This window comes from Plectropomus leopardus, chromosome 2, assembly GCF_026936395.1.
Source record: "Plectropomus leopardus strain MGB_pleo_1.0 chromosome 2, ASM2693639v1, whole genome shotgun sequence".
Classification (NCBI taxonomy): Eukaryota; Metazoa; Chordata; class Actinopteri; order Perciformes; family Serranidae; genus Plectropomus; species Plectropomus leopardus.
Genome location: NC_142177.1, coordinates 21,248,327 through 21,271,437, shown reverse-complemented (window position 1 = coordinate 21,271,437; position 23,111 = coordinate 21,248,327). Strand labels below are relative to the sequence as shown.

Sequence of the window (23,111 nt, the reverse complement as noted above, 5' to 3'; positions counted from 1 at the left end):
ATTAAATCAATATGAAACAAAACGAAGGATCACAGAGGGGTGGGTGTCACACGGCTACGTCATTGCTGTACATTTTCTGGCTGCACATAATCTATGTTTGCACAGGATTATGCACATGCATTGATATCAACTTTTGGGTTGCCAGGTTGTGGAGAATCCTCCTCCACAAGAAAACGTGTTGATGTCACGTCACTTTATCAATTTATTAAATATATATATATATATACAGAATTTACAACTGCAGACTTGATGGATTGTTGTAAAAAAACAACTTGAAATTAATTGCCAACACTTAAATATTTAATGCAAACTTATTTAAAAAGAAATTAAAGAGTTGGTACTTATTAATGTATGAAGAACATTTATAGATGCTTAATCAGTCAATAAAAAGATAGGTGGCAACCAAAGTAAGTGATTGTTTTTACAATGTGGCAGCCAAAATGTTGTTCTCATTGATGGCTCATAACGGATATATAAAAGCCATCAATTCCAACTTGCCAGAGCTGTGGAATGAAGTCATATAACTTGGACTATTGATTCAACTTCATTAAAAAAAAAGACCTCAATTTTGACACCAGTGACTCATATCTTCACTTGGACTTAAACCTCTTGACTTGAAAACACGTGATACCTTCCCCATGAGCCCACAGATAGAGAGTATGTCATTAAAAAAATGTGCCACCAGTCAGTTCATTTCCAGAATCAACTTACATTAACGTTATTCATTCCCAGCAAGTTGACACTTATTTCCCCAAAACCAATGAAATCTGGTCTGACAAAATTACACCAACTTCCATCAAACTTGTGACAAATAAAAATAGTTTTTTTTTATAAATAATCTGTGTTTTCTGTAAATTTTGTACGGTACTTTGGTTTAAATGGCATTAGATTTGGTGAAGAGTGTATTCTGACTTGTTCAGGACTCAAAACCTAAAGTTTGTGACTCGGGACTTGCCTATAGCGGCTTGCAAAACAATGACTTAGTGAGAGCTATGCATCTTGCATTGCCTCTATAAAGTTTGCCTTATTTCAATGTGGTGCCGCTATTTCTCTAAGCTTTATTTGATAATTCCTTAAATATACATTTAACAATTATAAAATATTCTAAAAGACAAATCTGGCCTCCAGTGGTCTAACTTGCCACCTTGATACAGTGATGCTGAAGTGGACTCCAGGGTGTGGACGCTCAGCCTGGTTTGTACAATGATGCATTTGATTGTTCAAATAATAATTAAAATAAGCTATAATAAATTGTTGTAAATGCTTCTTGTATCATGGACCTGTTCATCTTGTTATGCATCCGATCAAGTTACATCTGCTGTTGTTTACATGAGTAAGCAGATTTCAGTGTCGTCAAATAAACAGATACCATCTCAGGTAAATTGGATTATGGGGTACACTTATATTCATAGAGATCACACATGCTGTGATCTAAAAGAAAAAGATACATTCAGATCTAATGAAACTAGAGAATACCTTGCAATGGGATCACTCCAAACGAATGTGGGCCGGCGGTGTAAAGTGGGTGAGCCAGTGGTCTGTTCTGTAGTTTCTACCTCATTACTTCCATCACCGTTACTCGGACCACACTCATCTTCAAACTTCATTTTGATCTCAACTGCACACCTGTAAAGTTTCATGACTCCATCTTGCACGTATTTGATTGCATTAACAAAATCCATCCACAGAGAGACAGGCTTATAAACACTTGATACTCCAAACTGCTTCTGTGTGAGTTCCTGCTACAATAGTTATCACCTGGACGATGTTTTTCCATGATTACACACACACACACACACACACACACACACACACACACACACACACACACACACACACACACACACACACACACACACACACACACACACACACACACACAAGGTGAAAACAGCACTGGCTGTCGCACAAAACTGTTTCAGAAAACATGTATTCAACGTAAAAAATGAGTGTTTTGTACCCGAATAAGTGTCAAGGTCTGAGTGCATGAGAGAGAACACAGAAAACCTTCAAAAGAGGAGAAAAAAAGAATAAATCAGACCTTGACAAATAAGTAAATAAACGACAATAAGCTGTGACATGTTCAGAAATGTCTCTTTGAGTTTCTCCCTCTGGAGTATTTTTTTAACCAATCCCGGAGCCTCGTCAGCTGTGTGGCCTGGAGATAAGCGGATGATCGATTTGTTTTGCAGCACAGACAGACAGTCAACCTTTCACTGCTCAAATTTAATTACACAGAACAAGGGGGGGAAAAGATAAGAGGATATGGAACAGAGCTGACGAGAAATGGAAGAAAAGATACAGTCTGGACGCAGAGATAGAGATGAGGGAATGATTGATGAAGGAAAGATGCTGTAGAGACTCTGGGGGGAAGACGCCGCTGCTCGGTGTTTGTTATCTGGTTCTTAGGAGCTGAAAAGTAAGTTAAGAAGCTTACAGCAAACATGACCTTTCAGACTCTACCTGTAACGTCTGCTGACATCTGCTGGACTGTCTGTGAACTGTTTAAACTATAAACCATACAGCACAGATACATTTTGTTTGGGCAAATATTGTTCCTTAGTGATGTTTTTTTTTTCATTCACTGGACAAAAGTACACTCAGACCGTAAACTGAACATTCTCCGTTTGTGTCCTTTCAGGACCGTTAAGCCCTTTGTCACAGTCGCTCTCAGCCTCCAGCCCCGTTTGAGGTCACCATCCATTTACTGACCAGCATCCAGCAGGTTGCCATGGTAATTTATCCAAGTCCAGTGGCATTTCACATCAATTAGTAGCACACGAACACCACGACGAAAAAGGAGATCATCTATCTATCTATCTATCTATCTATCTATCTATCTATCTATCTATCTATCTATCCAGCCATTTAAATATTTTTGGTCCAGATTGCAACTCTTGATTCATTAATTGTTGAATATATATTCAACATATGATGCACACATTGTATATTTTTCTTATTTCTATTATGTATACTTTGTATCTTACATTGTAGCATAATGCACATATGTTTTCCTATTTCTAAACCTTTACATACTGGTTTTGTGCACTGTGCCTAACAAGACACGTTTTTATATTTCTTACACACTTGAGGAACCTCAGCATATTATACATATTTTATATTTTTACATTACATACTGGTGTAAAAAATTAAAGCATGATATTCTGACTTTTATTTTTGCTTTTTTTCATACATCATAGGATCACAGTTTTTCAAGTCTAATGCTCAAATGCCCATATGTACACTGAAAGAGTCATTGCTGCTGTGATCATTTCTCTCTGTGCAGACTGAACAGAGATCTCTGATGTTGGAGAAAGGAGACAAAATAGGCAGTTTGAGTTAGCCAAATCAAATGTCTTCCAAAGCCTCATTGTGAGAACAGCTCGGCAACGAAACAGTTTGTAGAAATATAGACTGTAACTTGATATGAGCTTTACTTTAAAAGCATTTTTGCACAGCTTGTGGATTTCCTCCAGCTTTTACCTTGCAGTCATTTCACTGCCAGCATCAATAGAAGAAATAATCACAGCAAACAATAAATCTTTTAACGTACATATGGACATGTGAGTACTGCTTTAAGAGAGACTTGGGTAAAAATGTCATACTTTAAATTCTACATCTTTTTTTAAAGTAGCCAAATCATAAAAAACAAGGATAAGACGAGGGATGTTTAAATCTCTCTCTGTGGCTTTTTCATCACAGCGTCTCATTAAACCTTTTGGCTCAGTGAGATCAGATTCAGGCCAATGAAGCAGTTAACAGCAGGCTCTCTTCCCATCATGCACCTCTTCTGTGCTCCATTAAGCGGCACCGACTTCTATTAAATGTTTGTCCACAACTGGAGTGATAAAAGAAAACAACACCATGTGTCATGGCTTAAACTCACACATTAGCCACACGCTAATAAAGACAACAGCCTCGTTTCTGGAAACAGTGAAGGAAGCTGTGGGTGTTTCTGTGGTTCAACACAAAAACACGTTCTCCAACTTGTATGAATAAAACACAAGACAAAAGAGCAGTTATCACAACAATAGAATTTATTGCATTAAAGCAGATTAAAAACAACGAGACTACAGCTTATCAACTGACTATAGTCGTGTCTGGATGCATGTTTAATCAGCAAACAAACAGAGTGCATAGGCTGGTGTGTTTGTACGAGTTTATATACACTAGAGTGTAATCTGATAGCATGATTGTGTGTGTGTGTGTGTGTGTGTGTGTGTGTATGTGCAGTGAAGTGAAGCCATATTTTCAAAGTGCCTTTACAATACTACAGAGTGGTACAAAGGATGCAGTGTGGAGGAGAGTGAAGAGGGCAGAAGAGATGAGCAGAGGGACATAAAGAGCTGTGCCTACCCTCCGTCTGATGTGTGTGGTAGCGTGTGGTGGTCTGTGTGTGCGTGAGCGTGCTTGTGAGAGTGTGTGTCTGAAGGGGGCAGAGGGTGAGACTGAGCGCCGCTGAGGGTGTCAGGTAAAGACGGAGCGTCCAGGACGTTGTCTGCTGGATACAGCTGCATCACCGCCCCCTCCTGGCTTCCCTCCTTACTGCACGACTGGCAGCTGCAGTGGAAGATCCTCTCCACCAGTTTATCCACACGAGGAGACTCTTCACTGCCCGGGCACTCCAGAGTCACCTGCTCACACACACATGCATGCAAACAATACATACATGCACACACACGCAATACAGACAGAGCTGAGTGCTTTGGTTTCATATCTGGAGGTAAAAGGTCAGTTGTTACTGGAATTCTGCTGGTTTGTTAAATCATATGTAAAGTCAGTTTGTGATGTCACAGTGATGTTGACCTTTGACCTTTTGGACATATGAATCATCACGTCCTCATATTATTCTATTAGACATTTGTGTGAAATTTTGTCATGAGAAGCATATCATTTCTGGATTTATGGCCAAAAACTTGTTTTGTGAGGTCACAGTGACCCTTGACCACCAAATTTAATCAGTTCAATGTTGAGTCTGAGCAGATGTTTGTGTCAAATTTGATGAAATTTCCTTTTTTCTTAAGATATCGCATTTCATGAGAATAGGATGGATGGACAAGCTGAAAACAATCCCTCTGGCCATGGCTGTCGCTGGCGTGGAGGGTTAAAAATATTCTTAACGAAACAATATAAATTGAATTTGTGGCTCTTTCACTAAGAGGGTCTTGTGTGTGTTGCTTTTGTTGTTATCATATTTATTTTTACTGTAAATGGTGTGAAAACAAAATGAGTAACACTGACACTAAACTACTGTTAAACTGCTGGGAGAGGGAATTTATTGTTGTTGTTGTTGTTTTTCATTTTTACTTCTTTTATTTATTTGTATTTGGTTATATTACAGTCATTCTAGCAAGCCATTAAATTTCCCATTTTGGAGGATTACTTGAATGCATCACCTGACCTGGCATGTCAGGATCCCGTCATTAAAGGCAGGTGTGTGAAATTAGTAACTAGGGAAGACACCAAAAAGAGGATACAATCTTCAGCCGCTGTGTGTTTGGTTAAATCTCAGTTTTATTGTTTGATAAATATGTGAATAGCCACATTTTTTTGAACTCGGTTGTCATAAAAGCTGGTTTATTTGTTTGTTTGGAGTTTTTTGTTTCTTCTGAATGCGACAGTCAGACAAACTCCCCTCGCATCCCGTGAATCAGTCGACACCCGAAGAACCCTGCATCGTCAAACAAACACAGTGAGTTGGTCATATCTACCATTGTGTCTGTGGGCGGCAATTTCACGCCCAAACAGGTGATTTACGTATTTATCTTACTTGGTGTATTCAGTGAAATATTTTATTTATTTATTTATTTTGCTAACTTTGCTTCTGAGGAAATCCGATTTTCACAGTATGCACAAACTGCTATATGTGGATGGATGGATGTGTGTAGTGTTTTTGCTTTGTTAACCCTTTGAAACCTGACAAATTGGTTTGATTTCTTTCAGAAACATGGGGAGAAGGCAACATCAACTTAACAAGATATGGCCCAAAAATGAGCAAAAAAAACCTGAAAATAAACAACAAAAAGCAACTGACCTAAGTTCTGAAAATAAAGGTATTTATCATATTTTTTTCCATGAAATAATTTTTAATACAAAATTATTTTAAGTATGGTTTTCTGGACATTTTTCTCTAATTTTTGGATAATTTTCTGATAATCCACCCCATTTATCTAAAAAGTAGTTTTTAGTTAATGTTCCTGTCAAATTGTACTTATTTCTTGCTATTTGTGGGACATTTCTTGCCAAGTTAGTCATTGCCTTTTCCCTGTGTTTTCAAAAGAAATCAATCCAATTTATATGCGGTTCAAAAGGGTCAAATAGCTGGTGAAAGGCGTCTTAACTGATCCTGGTTTCAAAGGGTTAAAGACTGTTGTATTTTCAGGCTAAGAAAACGATTGCGCCACAGTTGTATTGTCAGTGGGATAAATATTAAAAAAACAGAAAATACACAAGCCCCCCTGTAAATCTCAGTGTTGCACAAGCTGCTCTATCCCTCCGGACCTCACACAACTTCCCCTCTCTGTTTCCATTATCCATTGAAAATGATCATTCAGCAGTTTTATCAAGATCTACCACCAAGTGCCAAACCAGCATGGAGCAGTATCCTCTTTCATGAGAACTGACTCTGTTTTGTTTCAAACTGAATTTTGTTTAAGTCCTGCAACAACAATCATAACCACAGACATAAACATCCATGTCCAGATAATTAGAAGTAAGGTGAGACTGCAAATGCACTTTCTCTGGCCTTTCTCAAGCAACAGAAGTAGTACCAAGAAATTAATTAATCTATCAGGTCGCAGCAGTGCACTCCAAGAGATACAATATTTTCCACTGAAACTTGAGGCAACCTCACCTGTGGTCCCACCCGCCTAGAGCACCTGGCAGCTTTCCAAGCTACATACACCTCACTACAAAGCCTTTGTTGTCATAAGACTGGATTCCTTCTGGCTAACACGGACAGTGAACTTTAGAGGAATAGAAAATACAGGATTAAGGTTCACAGAGAACTGCAAAAATTGTGACATAAATCTTTTTTCAAAATCTTCCATTTCTGTTTTTTTTTCCCCCCTTCGCCTTCGTGTTTGCCAGCAGGCAGCGATTCTTTCATGTTGGAAACTTGTGGTTTGTGTGTGAGTTTGACAAGTCAGGGTTGGTGTGTGCCTGCTACATGAGCTAATGTGCAATAAATCTTACCACTTCCCACTGTGTCTGGGCAGGCATGCAGGAGTCACAGTGCACCAGAGACTCGGTCGACTGTGGAAACGTGTTGGGGACGCTGTAGCTGAAACACTGGCCCAGACAAGCTCTGCGAGGAGGACAGAGTGCGTTATTGCATGATTCAACTGCACAGCCAGAGCGCTCATTCCTGTGGATGTCTGGTCACCTCGGGTCAAACACAGAATCACAAAATACAGACTAGTTACTCGTATATGTCAGGTAAATCACTGGTCAACTTCTCATTATAAATGAAAATCATGATTAAGATAACGAGAATGTGTCCTGTCTTTAACTGTGGAAGTACTATAGTACTGTGCAAAACCTATACATTCAGTAAGTCACTTTGGGACTGCAACTTAGTGAAGGATACATGCTAATATTTCCTGAGTGAATGTTTATAGAATAACTAATGACCTGTTATATGGACAATAATTTGAAGTTAAATGTTCGAGTGCTACATTGGCATGCTTTGTCCACTGACTATAGATCAAGCACACTTAAAAACAAGTGTGAATTTGCAATTGCTGCAACCACGTACTCACATGCATCAAGTACCAGTTATCATATCATGTGCATATGTTCATCTACAGTATTATAGCTAATGTCACAGCCCATATCCATGTGACCCAGCTCTCCATAAAACCGTAATCATGAAACTAATAAATTAATAACATACAAAAACACTAACAAAAAAACATGCAACAATGCAAAATATAAATCACCCCAAATCAATATTTATGTTACAAAATTCTCCCCTTTCTAAATGAATCCATGACTCCCACAGTAGTGTTGCATGTTTAAAATCATCGCTGGTAATAACTTAAAACATGTGTGTAAGCTGCAGAAGCGTAGCACTTTCTCAGTGCCATATAAACTGAATGAGGCTTGACGCTGAGGATGCATCTCACCGCTATCTAGACGTGTCTGCATTATTTGTTTTTCAGCTGCACTGAGATTGTCAGACAGAGAGAGAAAGAGACAGAGAGGGCCGTCATCCTGACCTGTTTTGAATAGAGCGAGGCTGACATCCCGTGTGCCCGACTATCTGTGTGATGTTCTTGGCTTCGCACCAGGCGCTCTTGTCAGGGAACAGCGCCAGGCGGTTGATGTGTGCAGGCGGTGCCGCTGAATACAGTGCAAACAGTGCCCAACAAATCAGAATCCTCTGCCACATGACTGCACCTAAAGGGGCAGAAAACCGTGGCGTGTTACCGCTCTGTTAAGCTTGTTCCACACACAAACACACTCTGAAAAGAGTCGTCACAAAATGTCTTGATGTTCTCTGATGTCTGCTTGTTGAATGTTGCCTGGATTTACAGATTATATGAATTGGACTTTGCATATCCCTGCAGATGTAGAGTGACAACTTCCTGGTAATTTAGCAGGTCTAAACCCAGGAGTCCCTGTGCGTCATATTTTTATCATGTTGGTTCATTTAATTGATTCAAAGAGACAACTTCCTAATTATCTGAATCACCAGCTGCAGTGAGAACATTATGCTGCTCACAAAGAGGCAAAAGTCTGCTCCATACCACCTGACTGAAGTTTGTCCTCTGCTCTGTTTGACTCTCTTCTTTAAAAATGCCTCAACCAGTCACGTCATTTACAACCCACAAAATCGTTTTCTCCTGCTGCTAATAAAAAAGTGTCTGTGGTCACCCACGTCGACTACTTTACACACTTTTCAGCATTTCCATATGTCTCTGACGCAAGAAACACTGTGTACATTGTAGAATCAATAGTCCTTCTTATATATTCTGTATAGATATAACACATAAAGGGACAGCTCACTGTGTTTTCATATGGAAGGAGGTTTCATAGACATAATGCTCGAATGTTTTTGACAGACAGACTTCAAGAGCTCAGGCTCAGTGGTGGAATGTAACTCGGCACATTTTGGGGAAGATAACAATTATTGGATGTTCGATTAATCGGTCGTTAAGAATTTGAAGAATTTACTCAAATGTGAAATGTAATTGATTAATCGATAGATTATGCAGTACTGTCAAAGTATATGCAATATGTTCCTGTGAGCTTTGATTGAGGAAAATGCATTTGGTATTGTTTGAAATAGTTTTTTTTTTCAAATTACAATTAATTGATTGTTAATTTTGCCAGTAATTGATTTTGGAAAGTGCATACAGTTTGTCCTACATTTATTGAGTACAAATTTGAGCTATTTGTGCTTAACTTGAGTACTTTCTTTTCATGACATGTATTTTTAATCCACTACATTTCCGAGGGAAATATTAAACTTTTGCATAAAGAAACATGAGTAGAGTTTATAAAAATTATGTTTTATCATAAATTAAGCTGCTAAACTGTTTATACAAGTCCCAGCTGAAACGATTAGTCAATTAATTAGCCAATTGAACTGAAAATCAATTTACCAATATTTTAATAAAAATGCACTATATCTTTATATATATATATATATATATATATATATATATATATATATATATATATATATATATATATATAATTACATATTTTGTATATTATTTTTAATTTAATAATTTAGAGTTTTCTTGAGTGTGTTTTTCACGTGGATTTTTCTGCATTGTGTACTTTTACTATTAATAATAATAAGCTTGATTACTTTAAGTACATTTCCCTGATTACTAACTTTCGCTTAGGTGATCTGAATACTTCACGTTACTCTCTTTAAACAGCACACTCTGACTGAATTAGCACCCTGAAATAGCATTAAACGGGTAACGCGTTACAGTAACGAATGACTTGGCTAACGTTACTCTTTCAAATGCGGTAATAACAGCGTATGATGTGGAAAAAAAACAACAAAATCTTCGTCCGTATTTCTATATTTAATATATATTACAGGGTTACATCTGAATTTGTGTTACTCACAACCTCTCGCGAGGGATCCGTTCCCAGTAACGTCCGGCTAACGTAACGTCTGCTAGCTTCCGTTACTTCAGGTTAACAGCCGATACAGGCAGGATGTCGAGAATTATCTTACTTTTCCGACTTTCTTTCATATACCATGTTTGAGTTTAGCCATATAGATTAGGCAAAAGTGTTTTGTTTTGTTTTTTTTAATTTTTGAACCGATGAGATGACTCTTTTCTTCGAGTTACTTCGGAAGTTGGGAGAAGCTGCAACGGTCATTTTAAACAAGTGTCGCAGCTAACTAACGGTTAAAAAAACAACCTAGCTAGCAAAAAAAAGTGCGTGTGTTTAGCGACAATAACAAGAGTACTTGTAACTTTACTTTTCAAACTAGCTAAGAGTAGTCTAATTAAGTTATCTCCACTTTCTTCAACAGTGGCGGAGACACTTACCACCGCTCACCGACCCCGGGGAACAGCCGGTTGAGCACTGCGCAACGTCCCGCTGAGCTCAGCCCCCTCACCGAAACCTGGACACGGGCCCCTTCAACCGGAGGATGCCGTCGGATATCACCGCGCTGATAATTAAAGGAAAATGTGAGCACTTGGTCAGCGGCGAGGATACATCCGAGCCCAGTCATAAAACAGTTACATCATCCGGAAAGAAAAAAGAAGTCCGACTGACTGACGGGGAAGGATGGGGAGATGGGGTAAGTTATGAGCGCTATCTCATCCCTCAGTCCATCAGCTCAGCACGTCCCTCCCTTTTGTTCTCTTGCCGTGCAGTGTTAAATTCCCCTGTAACTCCACTGAAAAACACTTTCCAAGTTGTTGTCTTTTGTTGTAAAACTCTGTAGCCGGGGTTAGGCGCGGTTGAGCCCTCAGACTGGGGTCCTGCTGTGCCGTTTCTGGACGAAAGAAAACGGGGAGGAGGAGGTGGAGGTGGAGGGGGGGCTGTTGGGAAGGTTTCAAATGTTTCCCAAAGTAGGAGCGAGGCGAGACCGCAGATCACATTTACAGGGCAAAAATGCAAATGTGACAAGATTACAAAAATATGAGATATTTACAGTCGTGAGCTAAGTTTGCAAATACATCTGGCATCGCTTTGCTGACATATGTTTTTAGATTTTGAAATTGAAACAGTGTGATCATGCAACACAACTGGGAAACAGATGTGAATCAATGCTTTGATCCTTTTTCTGATACCTTTAGGAAGTTGAAATGATAGCAACAGCAGGTTGTTTAACCATACACTCCTGACAACTTGATCTAATTAAGACCTCTAAATATGTCTGCAGTGAAACCACGAAAGGACTCATGAGCACATGAGTTTCTCGGCGGCATTATATTTTCCAGTCTTGCAGACTAGTGAGTTTGCCCTCTTAAAATTGTTATTAAATGGGAGCGAGGACTAACATTTAAGCTTTGGAAAATGATGACCAAGTAAGCTCCTGGCAGTGGTGGACTTCGGCTGTCTGAGGCGCTGGGGCAAAAAAATAAAAAGGCCACCAACTGCATGTGGTGGGGTCATGGGGCAGATACAGTTTTTTAGCATGTAGGTAGGGTTGGGTACTGAAACCCTATACCTACTGGACCAAAACATAATGCAGACATTGGTACATCATTTTAGTGCCAAATTGTGTGAGTAGCCAGGCAGAGAGCGAGAAAGACAGAGCGAGTGAGCGTGTGCCAGTGCTGGTGAGGCTGCAGCAAGTGGAGCAGAGAATACGAAGTAACGTGGCAGTGCAGTGTGTCAACAGTTTAGGCTGTTTGTCAGTGAATAAATGCTACACCTCCTCACGACTCTAGCCAAGCTCCCGTGTTTTGCTTTTCACCTGCTGACTGAAATAAAGGGGGTAAGCACTGAAGTTATCAAGCACCTTCCAGGCTCCCTTAAGGTGGCCTGTTAAGGTGGACCAGCTGTGCTTATTCCAGAGACAGTCTCAGTCGTATATGACAGATAATAGAGAAATGTCTGGCTGCTCAGTCTCTCCTGAGTTAGTGAGGCAATCACAGATCCCGGATCCAAATTTATTTTGCTGTTAATAGTAACTACTATTTCATGTTAATTTATTGGAGTTGAGGTCAGTTTTAGTCATCAGATGAATTTGTCAATAATAATTTGTATTGATCCATATTCATATTTTGAAGTATAATTTAAACTGTTAAGTATACTGAAACCATTTCAAGTTTAAATTTGCCTTGTCAAGTTAAAAAACAAAACAAAAAAAAGGATGTTCTTGTCATTTACCATTTTGTGCTCTTTTTTTAAAGTATCTGTTTAGGCACCATTTCCATTTCAAAAGTATTGTTTTAGAACCGGTATTAGATAAAACCCAAACGATAGCCACCTACGAGGGCACTTAATTTACGCTTAGTAGAGAAAGAAGTATTCAGATCCTCAAGGGAAAACGGACAATATGCGCATCACTACGGCTGGACATCGGTACCTGATACTTAAGGTATTGACCAAAATAACCCAGTACCAAATAGTATTGAAATGTCTCCAGTCAAATGATAGCTGCATTCATTCCTTTTTTCCGCCAGGAGTCTGATCCCAGACTCTCTTGACTCACTACTGCATTAGCAAACTTTCTTTCTGCCAGCTCTGTAGCCACTCTCCCCTTGATGTCTGTCCGCATGAACTAACACTGCAGCAGTGGCTAACATCCAACACTCAGCCATTAAACAGTCTCAACAAACTTACACAAACGCCGAAATGACTGAACTCTGTCGCCAAACCCGTTGATATCTGTTAGGTAACATAAACTGTGTGACAGTTATCCTTGTCACTGTGTAGTTGCAGGCAGGGTCTTTGTCCCCGGTATGGAGCTCACACTCCTGCAGCAGCAGCTATTACTCATGCAGTCGGTGGTGTGGAGTTGAGTGCTTTGTATTTGATGCAGCTGGCAGTTCAACATGCCAAGATGATACGTAAATATTGGAATGTATAGTGGCCATTTCAACACACCATATTTTTTAAGCCACTTAGTCTGCAAAGTGTATCGCTTTTGACTCGTGTTCCAGCTCCATTGTGTAAATCCGAGTACTCATGTGAGGCAGGAAGAACTCTAAAGAGGTTTATTGGGGGAAGTAGAAAATACAAAAAAGTACAGCAGGCTAAGTCCATCTAAAAATTACACCTAGTCTGGTCCACTACCTACATGATGTTCTAAAATAAAGCACGTTCCACACTACAAAGCATGGATGATGCACGGTCAAAAACTTATTTCGATCTGCACATTTCAAGAGGAAGTATTGTACTTTCGGATCCACTACATCTATTGTCAGTTATAATTTAACAAAAATATCTTGCGTAAAAAATACATGATGCAATTAAACAATACAGAGCATTGTTTTACATTGAACTACACCTTTATTTTAAGAAGTAAAGTCAAATTAGCTCCACCTTGACTGTCTACAGAAGCAAAAATTCTGCTTACACATGGATACATCATTCAAAATAATGTAATGATATAATAAAATGACAATCACAGAGGCTATTTTTCTGCATTATATACTTTTTTGATAACCACAAGTACATTTTTTTAAAATAATGCTTTAAAAAAAACATTTGCTCTGCCAGACTTTTACTTGTCATCGAGTTGCTATTTTTACAGTGTGGTTTTGCTGCTTTTATTAAGAGGATCTGAATTCAGCAGCATCAGCTGCAGCAGCTCCAAGCTGGAGTCATGCAACAGCACACATGGCATGTCTGGTTTTATATTTAAGACATTAAACAACTCTGACTGAACAGTTTTGAGCCATTAGATGAACAATTGTGATTAGGTAGCATTATTAGGCCAGTAATTATGATTCATCAGGGAGAATGTGTCAGACAGGCACAGACAGGAATCATCTATGGGTTTTGTCTGCCTTGTTTACATCTCAGCCTTGTCACTGATGCCCCCCTCCCCACACACACACCAATCCTGTGCTTCATCTTACCTGCTTACAGGTGTTCAGCCTGGCTTGTGTCCATAAGCAACCCTAGCTGTCTCACGCTTCACTTGCAAACAAGTATTTTAATGGACAGGGGACGAGTGACATGCTTTATTTCTGTCATTGCTCATTATCTGCTTACATTGCTGAGAAAACTGTTACCGTGATGGAGAGGGGAGAATGTGAGTGCGTGTATTAAAATAGGCGTGCACGCGTTAATGTTTTCTTTGATGTGAAAGTGTAAACTATGTGCTATGTTCAGAGTGCAAAGTGCAGAACTCACCTGTTAGTAATAAGACTGAGCTCCAGTCCAGAAATGGCATTCCTCTGCATTCCACAGATTCTGCTTCACCAGGGGGCTGGATAAACGTGTGCGCCTGCACAAACTCACACAAACAATCCCTCTTCGCTCCTAGCAGGCCCATGCAACTACACATACGTGATCAATCACACTCAAAACAATCTCGCCAAACACACTCACGGCCAATGAATACACAAGACGTAAGAGATTCTTCCTGATATGGAGACCCATGCTTTTCTAACTCCCTGTGAAGAAAACGGTCACGGTCACAGCAAACACTTGTCCAGCTCACGCAACTTAAAATACGACCACAAATCATTGCATACTGTGCAAATGCTGATTTTTGCATGACTAAAGATCAGACTGGGCCACTTTTTTGTATTGGGAAAAGGATCTACCCATTATGGTATTTAAAAAAAGCTACATCTATAGATGGGAAAACTATATGAATAAGTTCATCTCACACAAATCAAAACATAAATTTCTCTCCTTTTAAAGTCTCTTTCAACACTCGTATTAGTCTCCCACCAACTGTATTTTCTTTATTCCATCATTGTGTGCAACTTTTCGTCCTCCCACTCTAACAGGGCTGCAGATGCTGAACCTGGCCCTCATTCCAAAACAGCAGGAGTTCGAGTCTCCCAGCTCATTAACACAAAAAATTACCTCCCACCCCCAAACCACATTTCATTCTCCTCAAACATGCACACAGTAAAACAGAGCAAAAGAAACAGTTTTCCAGAATCGCTTTATTAAATATACAATGACTGCCATTTGATAAACACATTGTGGGCATCATAAGACCCTAGTGCCAGGACAGAACTAAGCAGCAAAACAGACACAAAAACGAAAGGGGAGCTTCTTGGGGAATCCTGATCATCTTTAGTCCTTTATTACTGGTCCTGTAAATAGCACACACAAAAAATCAGTAAGTAAGTGTCACAAAGCCCAAACAAACAACACATTTTACCCTCTGTGCTCACCTTAACCATTCTGCCGTGAACCAGGTACGGTGACCTGAAATCATGCTGGCAGTTGGCATATCCCATGCCCAGTCCCAAACCTCCACCGAATGAGACAGGCCATGTGCGACCTGTGAGAGAAAAACACACCCATAAATGATGTTTTAAAGTGGTGCTTAGGGGAAAAAAAGCTTCAATCACTAGCCTACCTTAGCACAGAGAACTTACGTTTAAAGAGAAGGACGGAGAACACAACACCCACAGCAAGGCCAGTCACTGCAAAGAGAGTAAAAAAAAAGAAAGTGCCATGATTAAACTACACTTCCAAAAAAAAGTTGACTTTAGTGCTGAGGTAATGTGATCATGCCTGATCCAGTATAAAAACCGGCTGGCACCGATGTAAATCTGTCGTAATGAGGTCAGCAGGGTGCCTCCATTATGTTTGATGCAAGAGTTGGTAAATAACACAAGTTAGCAAGACGTTGCTCATTAGGAAAAGAGAGAGGGAGAGGAAAAGCAGCCTGAGCACAAACTTTCAAGAAAGACAGAAAACGGTAAAAGCGGTTCAAGAAAGGGGGACATGAGTTAGGGGCAGCAACAGTGTCCATGAGGCAGAGGGCAGAGAAGGTAACAGGTCAATGAGTGCACACGTGCAGGTATGTAATGTATGGTCCCACAGAGGTCAGTGGCACAGAAGTTGGCTAAGTTGTTTGAAGTGCTCAGACCAGAGTGGGATCTTGAGGAGGAATGTGTTTGCGCGCTTAACTTCACCTCGCTGCAGGCCACACCACACCCAACAGCAGACCAGCCAGCACAGAAAACACATAAAAAAAAATAAAAAAAAACAGCCATTTGGGCCCCTCCGAGTCTTAATTGGATTCAGGGAGCTATGCAGCATGACCGATTTGCCTGAGCCAGAATCCTCAGATTGTTCTCTTTACACAACTTACAAATGTCAAACAAGACCACAAAAGACCCGGTACACCCTCACTATCATTAGATCAACAATAAATCATTGTCTTCTGCGTCCATTTCAAGCAAAGATTTAGTTTAACTTAAGGTTCTCCATCTGTTGCAGCCTCAGTCTTTCTTTGCTCTTCAGCCAGGGCAGTTTTGAAGCCCCTGATTTTCCACTGACAGTAATACGCTAAAACCTTTGGCAAAATATGAGGGCTGATCAACATCTCATTTTGGCGTCTCTGTCTGGATGTCTCCAAGGGGGATGGATTATAACAAAAACATTTGTGCAGCAGTAGAATGAACTGTATAACCCACAGGCCAGAAAATAGCACTTGGTTTTCTCAGAAAATAAAGTCCAGAGCTGCTTATTGATTTGTTCATCATTTCAACTATTTTAAGGAAATGGCATCAAGGAGACATTCATTTTAAATCATGATGATCTTGTAAATGTAGTTTTAGAAATTACAACTTAAGTTGTATGACTTCCATTAAAATGTTGGCATGACTGTGACAGCAAATTTCATTTGCTTTGGCTAACGTTGTTTCAGTGTGCTGAAGGGAACACTTTAGGATCTGCACAGTCCGAGTGAAAAAAAAAAAGAATAGTATCACTTGGTTAGTGTCGTTATTGCAACTGTGAAGTAATATGAAGTTCTTTCAGTTGTGCAGCTTGTCTGACGTCAGATTGTTTTCATGTGCAGCTTTTAGTCATGCTTCCTACATTGGTTATAGGTAGGGATGCATGATAGTATGTGCATGTCATCTATATCAGCAGATACTGGCTTTAAAATAAAAATGGGAATCTGCAAACGTGCTGATTTCTTCCGATATCACACACACACACACACACACACACACACACACACACACACACACACACACACACATATATATATATTAACTGACAAAGTGAACATGTAAAAAAGCTTCAACCCTCAGTTGAAGTATTTTTTCTTATTTTGCACAATGAATGAATGTTGCATACACACAAAAGTACTGTATTTTATGACTCCATCTGCTGTTGAGCCATCACCATAAGAGTGTACATAATATGAGGTTAATTCTGCTACAGAATAAACTTGATCATCACTAAAATTAGGTGGGGAAAAAACAGTGGATACATCAGTGTCAGTATTGGCTGTGAGTTTTGTTTATATCGGATATCAACAGAAATCCAATATCGCGTATCCCTAGTTCTTGGGATGGCAAAGTTGTCTTGTTTGGTCGGTGCACCACTCTGATCCAGACTGAAATATGTCAAAATCTACTGGATGAATTGGCATGAAATTTTGTACAGTCATTGATGGTGCCCTTGTGATGACTAGTGACATTCCCTTCAGCCTTAGCTGTACTTTGCATTTTGCGCTAATTAGTAAATGTTAGTATGTTAAAATGCTAACCTAAGATAGAAAATGAGGTCGAAATTATACATGACAAACATCAGGGTGCTGGCACTGTGAGCTTGTCTGTATACATGTAGTGAAGATTTTTACTGGCCTGTCTCACTTTATTATTGTTACAATTTCCTCAAATCAAATACCGTGCTTCCAATAAATAGAGTTATTTCCTGTTAAAATGGGATGTTATTGATTGTTCTTTCCCCTTACAGAGCAAGTTGCATTTGATTTCTCTAATCTTTTCACTTGTGTCACTGACCAGTGTACACAATCCATATCCTTTCCTATCCACGTCCCAGGATCTCCACAAATATGGGTGAAAGTGCCTTTAGCTGTTAGGCTCCAAGCCGCTGGAACATGTTACCTAATGATATTAGAAGAGCCTCAACAGTATATTTTAAAGACATCACTTTTTAGCCACAAATTCCAATTATTTTATTCTATTTCTTTCAACGGTTTTAACGTAAGTTTGTTTTTACTTTTTACAGGTTTATCTATTATTTGTGTCATCTTTTATTGGTCTATTTATCTTATTTTAACTTTAATTCATATGTATTATTATCTTATATTAATTTACTATTTTTAGTGTTATTATATTATTTCATTTTAACATTTTTATCAGTTGTGACTCGCATGACTTTGTATCTTTTATTGGTTTATTCTTCATCTCTTATTATTTAGCTGACGGCTTTGTTTTGTGCCTGCAACTTATTCCTCACACTTTGTGCAGCACGTTGTGCTTCCCCCTGGAATGAAACGTGTTATACAAATGAATTTTTGCTTACTTGGTTTGTAGCATATCCAAAGGTTTCACCACATCATCTGAACCAGTAGCATTAAGTATAAAATGAAGTGTAGAAGCACGAGAGGATACCTCATCTTTTATGTTCTGATTCAAAATTAAAAACTGATCATATTAAAATAACTCATAAACTCACGAACACAATGCTACACAAAATCTGCTTAGCAATATCTCCCTGTGCAATCATACAAGCCTCTGAGCAGAACATATGCTGCAGAGTTTCTCTGGCTACCAGGAACACCTTGGCACAGCTGGCAGTTTGCTACATCGAGTGAGCACAAAGAAATGCCACAATGCAGATGTTTTTCCTCCAGGCAAGAAACATATTTCAATGGACTTAAATTGACATCATTAAGTGTCATTTGGGACAAACTGTTTGGCAGTTTAAGTATTGACTGCTGGACCAATACAGTTCCAAATACCACAGATAAACATTGCACGGAGATCCCATGGTCAGTGAAGGCCAGAGTCGATGAAGGAAACCAGAACATCTAGTAATTTTATGTCACTTTCTCCAAGAAATATTCCAATTTATGTTGTTACTTAACAGATGGTTTCGGCAGTAAACCCAGATATGTCTGTTGTTTAGCTCCGTGTATCATATATTTAAGTAAACGCTGTCATGTGTTTGCTGTTTTTAGTGTGAGGTGACTGTGGAATAATAAAAAAAAAGTAATTACTTTGTTAAGTCAGTGGGGACTTTAAGTCATTTTGATCAGGTTGTTTTTTTCTTTCCGTACTTCCTGCTGATATTGGGCCAAATTCAGCAAAATATGTCAAATATAATTTTAAATGTGGACTTTACTTGTTGATCAGGTTTGTATGTATCAGCTTACCAATGCTTTTGGGCAAATTATTTTGATTAAAATGATGCAAGGCATACTAATTAGTGGATCAAAGCCCATGAAGTAAACAGATTTTATAGCTTGACTGTTTCTGCTTTCCAGTTGGTGCCTGAACTGCTGCTGCATTAGTTGCACAGAACAATAGTTATAACTGGAGATGGATTTAAAAATCAGATCTTTATACCAAATAAAAATGAGAAAGCGTTTTAACAAAGAGTAACACTGGTCCCAAGTAGACCACACCAACACCGTCTGAAGAGCACTGGCTTAAAAGTGGCAGCTTTATGACACTACAAGAAATCATCCAGACTAAACTGGAAAAATCTTCTCATAGCCCTCAGTCAATGCTGAACCTGCACTTTTCTCACCCCAAAATTGAGTTTTTCAAAAACAGTCTCTCCAGTGGATATATCTGAAAAGGCTGGCTTTGTATTTTAGTCTCTACAGGGGCAAAAGAATGAAAACAATATGTAACAATATGTAAACAGGATCAACTAATGTGGGACTTAAAACACAGTATACAGAGAGAGATGGGGTCACAGATTTAGCAGTTTTCAATGATTTAGGTGTTTTAGTCTGGAATGACTCGTCAGTTTTACCCATCTTACTGTGGATGTGGTCTGAATTAAATCAGCACCTGAAACGGGTGCTTCTTCTTTGTGCCCTGTATGTTAGAGCCATGCTTTAGTTTTCAGGGAAAGACAAACATGATCTCCAAAGTAGGACCATTTTGCTCCTTGCTGTTAGTTAACTGTAAAATATGATGTGGGTGATGGAGAGAAATGAGAGAAGCTGGGTATCAGAGCAAATTACAGAATGATCCTTTACAGATGACATACACCCTCCACACTCACACTCACACCCACATCAGCGCTCTACAGTCTGTTCATTTAAACAGAACTCTAGCTTGAATCCAAACGCTATGTGCTCTTGTTAATATAATGAATCCCCACCAAAATAAAAACACGTTGTTTTCTCCATTCAGCAGCGGTCAACTCTCTGGATGACCTCAGTAAACTGTCCCAGCGTGATCACACAGATGTCCCGCAGAAAAGGACCTTTACTGACCCGTAGCACCGCTTATTTGCCAGGTTTAAATTACTACAGAATACCCAGTGTTAGCGTAAAATAATGATATATTTATTAAAAAGATCATTAACCTGTTTTCACGGCTGTATCAGCAAGACAGCGGTCCCATTTCCGTCCGTGTTCGTCTGCCATGTTTTCAGCTGTCGGGAAGTCCTGCAAAGTAACGCGAGAGCAATGTACAGTCACGTGAACTTAACCCGCCTTATTATAATACATCCATGTCCTCCACTACACAATATTTGTATTGTAGATTAATAACAATAGCAATGAAAATACTACTACTACTACTACTAATAATAATAATAATAATGATAATATTATTGTTATTTTGTCTTTATTAAGGACACAGAGAAAGGTCCACAGTATACTAAATAAAAATAAATAATAGTTAATATAGTTAAAAAATACAACAAATATAATGAATAAAATAAAAACAGGAATTACACGACAACACATTACGCAACTTTATATAATAATGGCAATACACAGTAGTATTTTTCAGTTTTTTGCCCTACTGCTTGCGTTTGATTTTCATTTAGCTCCTAAAATAACATTCACTTTAAATGAACATCTCTTTTTCGCATTTTATTTATTTAATCAGACAACAGATTATATGAGGACATAGCCTATAATTTCTGAAAGTCTATGGACTATGCCTCTGCACCATGATGTTTAAAAAAATACACTTATACACTTGTAAGGAATGATATCTATTCACCCCTCAATTTATGTTACTTTGCTTTACTTGTCATTATGACATAATTTTAAAGTGACAATCCTTTGGTCTATTCCAATCCAATTTGATAACTTTTCTTGCTGTCATTTTAGTTGGCTGTTCAATGTATCTGACTTAATCTGAAAATAGTTTTATATATTACAATTTATAGTTTTCCTGCTGGTGGAAGTTTCCCCTCATCCCGCCCATATTTTCAGAGGAAGTGATGCTGCAGACACAAAAGCTGTGTTTGAAACCGTCCCCTCATTCACTCACTCACTACTCACTATGCAGTGTGTATTAAACAGTGCACTATGTAGGGGATAACCAAACAAGATTTTTGACACTATGTTGGAATTTATTCCCCCTGGAAATACATGGCCGCATTGCATTGTGGTAGATGGGAGTTAACTCTAGGTTACATCGTATGTACATTTTGCTGTGCATTGTGGGCATTTTATAATGCACTATGTAGTGGATGAAATAACCAGCAGAGAATTTGAACACCACTACAAAATGGCGAACACACTATATAATGCACTATATCTGTGATAGGGGACGATTTCGAACACAGCTAAAGTGTTGCACTTCGGATCGGCTTCTCAGCAAAAAACTAGGCCTATGTGTTCACATTTACACACATTAATAGTAATTCTCTAAAGACATCTAACTAGAGTCACTGTCTTTCTTTGAATATGTTTTGCCTGGAAGATAATCTAGATGTGGCATATTTTTGAAAAAGAACTTGAACCACACCTTTTTGTGATCAGAAACATGTCTAGTTTTTCAAAAACACTCGATTGTGTTCACAGTAAAGCTAATCGTTTTGGGGATTTTAGCTGGATTTCTTCTCCTTTTATGAAATTCCAGCAGAGTAGATGCTGGAAGTCAAAGTGCTGCTTTCCAGTCACAGTCAATAATATACAGATGTTAGCAGGGGTTTACAGGCAGGTTTCCCATTTACAAACAAAGCCAGGATGCACGCACAGCTTTAGGGCAGAGAGCATATTTGTGCAAAGATGTTAGAGATTTTTAAAACTAGAAATATTTATACATAATAAGAAAAAATGCACGGGCATATACTAGCACTGGTCACTTGGTCGTGCTTTTTATATGACACACCTCACATCAGAAAAATGGCAGATACTACCAGAGTAACCAGGTAACTGCCAGAGTAAACCTTGAAAAAATGATAAAAGACATTTACCATCACAAGTCATGAGTCTGAGGCCGTATTGAACCAGCTGTAACTGTCACTAAACTGGCAGTTCATCCTGAGAGAGCACACATTTAGGAGCAGGTGAAAGAGTTAGATGTTGATTGTTTGTGTGATCAGCTCTAGGCTACTTGACACAGTGCATTCAGTTTTAACATATATATTAAATATATTAAAACCACGCACACACACGCACACACGCACACGCACACACACACACACACACACACACACACACACACACACACACACACACACACACACACACACACACACACACACAGAGATTACACCTGCTTGTACTTGCATCATTCTTGCATAATGCAAATGAGGGAACATGGATATTCGTTCAACCAAACAAAAATCTTTAAAACTATATCTAAAAGTGTTCAGAATACAAGCATATATAGAAATAGTTTTCCTAACTTTACAAGCTTCTGCATATTGTTCCACTTGTGGGGTGTATAGTATTTAGAAGCCATTTGTAGTGAGTAGTCTTCTTTATGTGTGTAACATTGACTGATATTAACATATTTAAGGACACAGATAAGACAAATGAATTTTAAAGTAATTCATAAATTATTATAAGTAATTATACACTTAAGGTAAGCCAGAGGATGTGTGTAAGTAGAAGTATGGAAGTGTATTGCTGCCATACCAGGGGAAAAAAAAGAGCAAATTGTTATAACAAGAAACTTTTCTTGATATAACATTTTTCCTGGTGTGGCAACAATACCCTTCCATATAAAAGGAATGCGAGGTAAATATTAAAAAATATATATATTATGAATGATTATTTTTTTATTTGCAAA

At 38.7% G+C, this 23,111-nt stretch overlaps 2 protein-coding genes and 1 long non-coding RNA gene across 4 annotated transcripts; 1 reads left to right on the top strand and 2 right to left on the bottom strand.

Annotated features, from left to right (window-relative positions):
• Positions 1–4,019: 4,019 nt before the first annotated feature.
• Positions 4,020–8,392, bottom strand: nbl1 (NBL1, DAN family BMP antagonist). The gene is made up of 3 exons (XM_042496770.2): positions 8,220–8,392; positions 7,195–7,306; positions 4,020–4,634 (listed from the first exon to the last, which is right to left on the bottom strand). Exons 1-3 carry the CDS (start codon positions 8,390–8,392, stop codon positions 4,353–4,355), a joined length of 567 nt encoding a protein of 188 aa, XP_042352704.1. The 3' UTR covers positions 4,020–4,352.
• On the top strand, positions 5,444–10,643 carry LOC121950700 (uncharacterized). 2 transcript variants are annotated; one of them, XR_015778847.1, is made up of 4 exons: positions 5,444–5,692; positions 5,944–6,053; positions 7,218–7,437; positions 10,508–10,643. It is a non-coding gene; the product is annotated as an uncharacterized LOC121950700 (long non-coding RNA). The 2 variants fall into 2 exon arrangements; XR_006106339.2 differs by lacking the exon at positions 10,508–10,643 and adding an exon at positions 8,163–8,300.
• Positions 10,644–15,044: 4,401 nt separating this feature from the next.
• On the bottom strand, positions 15,045–20,558 carry LOC121951167 (MICOS complex subunit Mic10-like). The gene is made up of 4 exons (XM_042497411.2): positions 20,440–20,558; positions 15,504–15,551; positions 15,297–15,406; positions 15,045–15,215 (listed from the first exon to the last, which is right to left on the bottom strand). The coding sequence occupies exons 1-4, from the start codon at positions 20,498–20,500 to the stop codon at positions 15,207–15,209; spliced, it is 228 nt and encodes a 75-aa protein (XP_042353345.1). The 5' UTR covers positions 20,501–20,558; the 3' UTR covers positions 15,045–15,206.
• Positions 20,559–23,111: the final 2,553 nt, after the last annotated feature.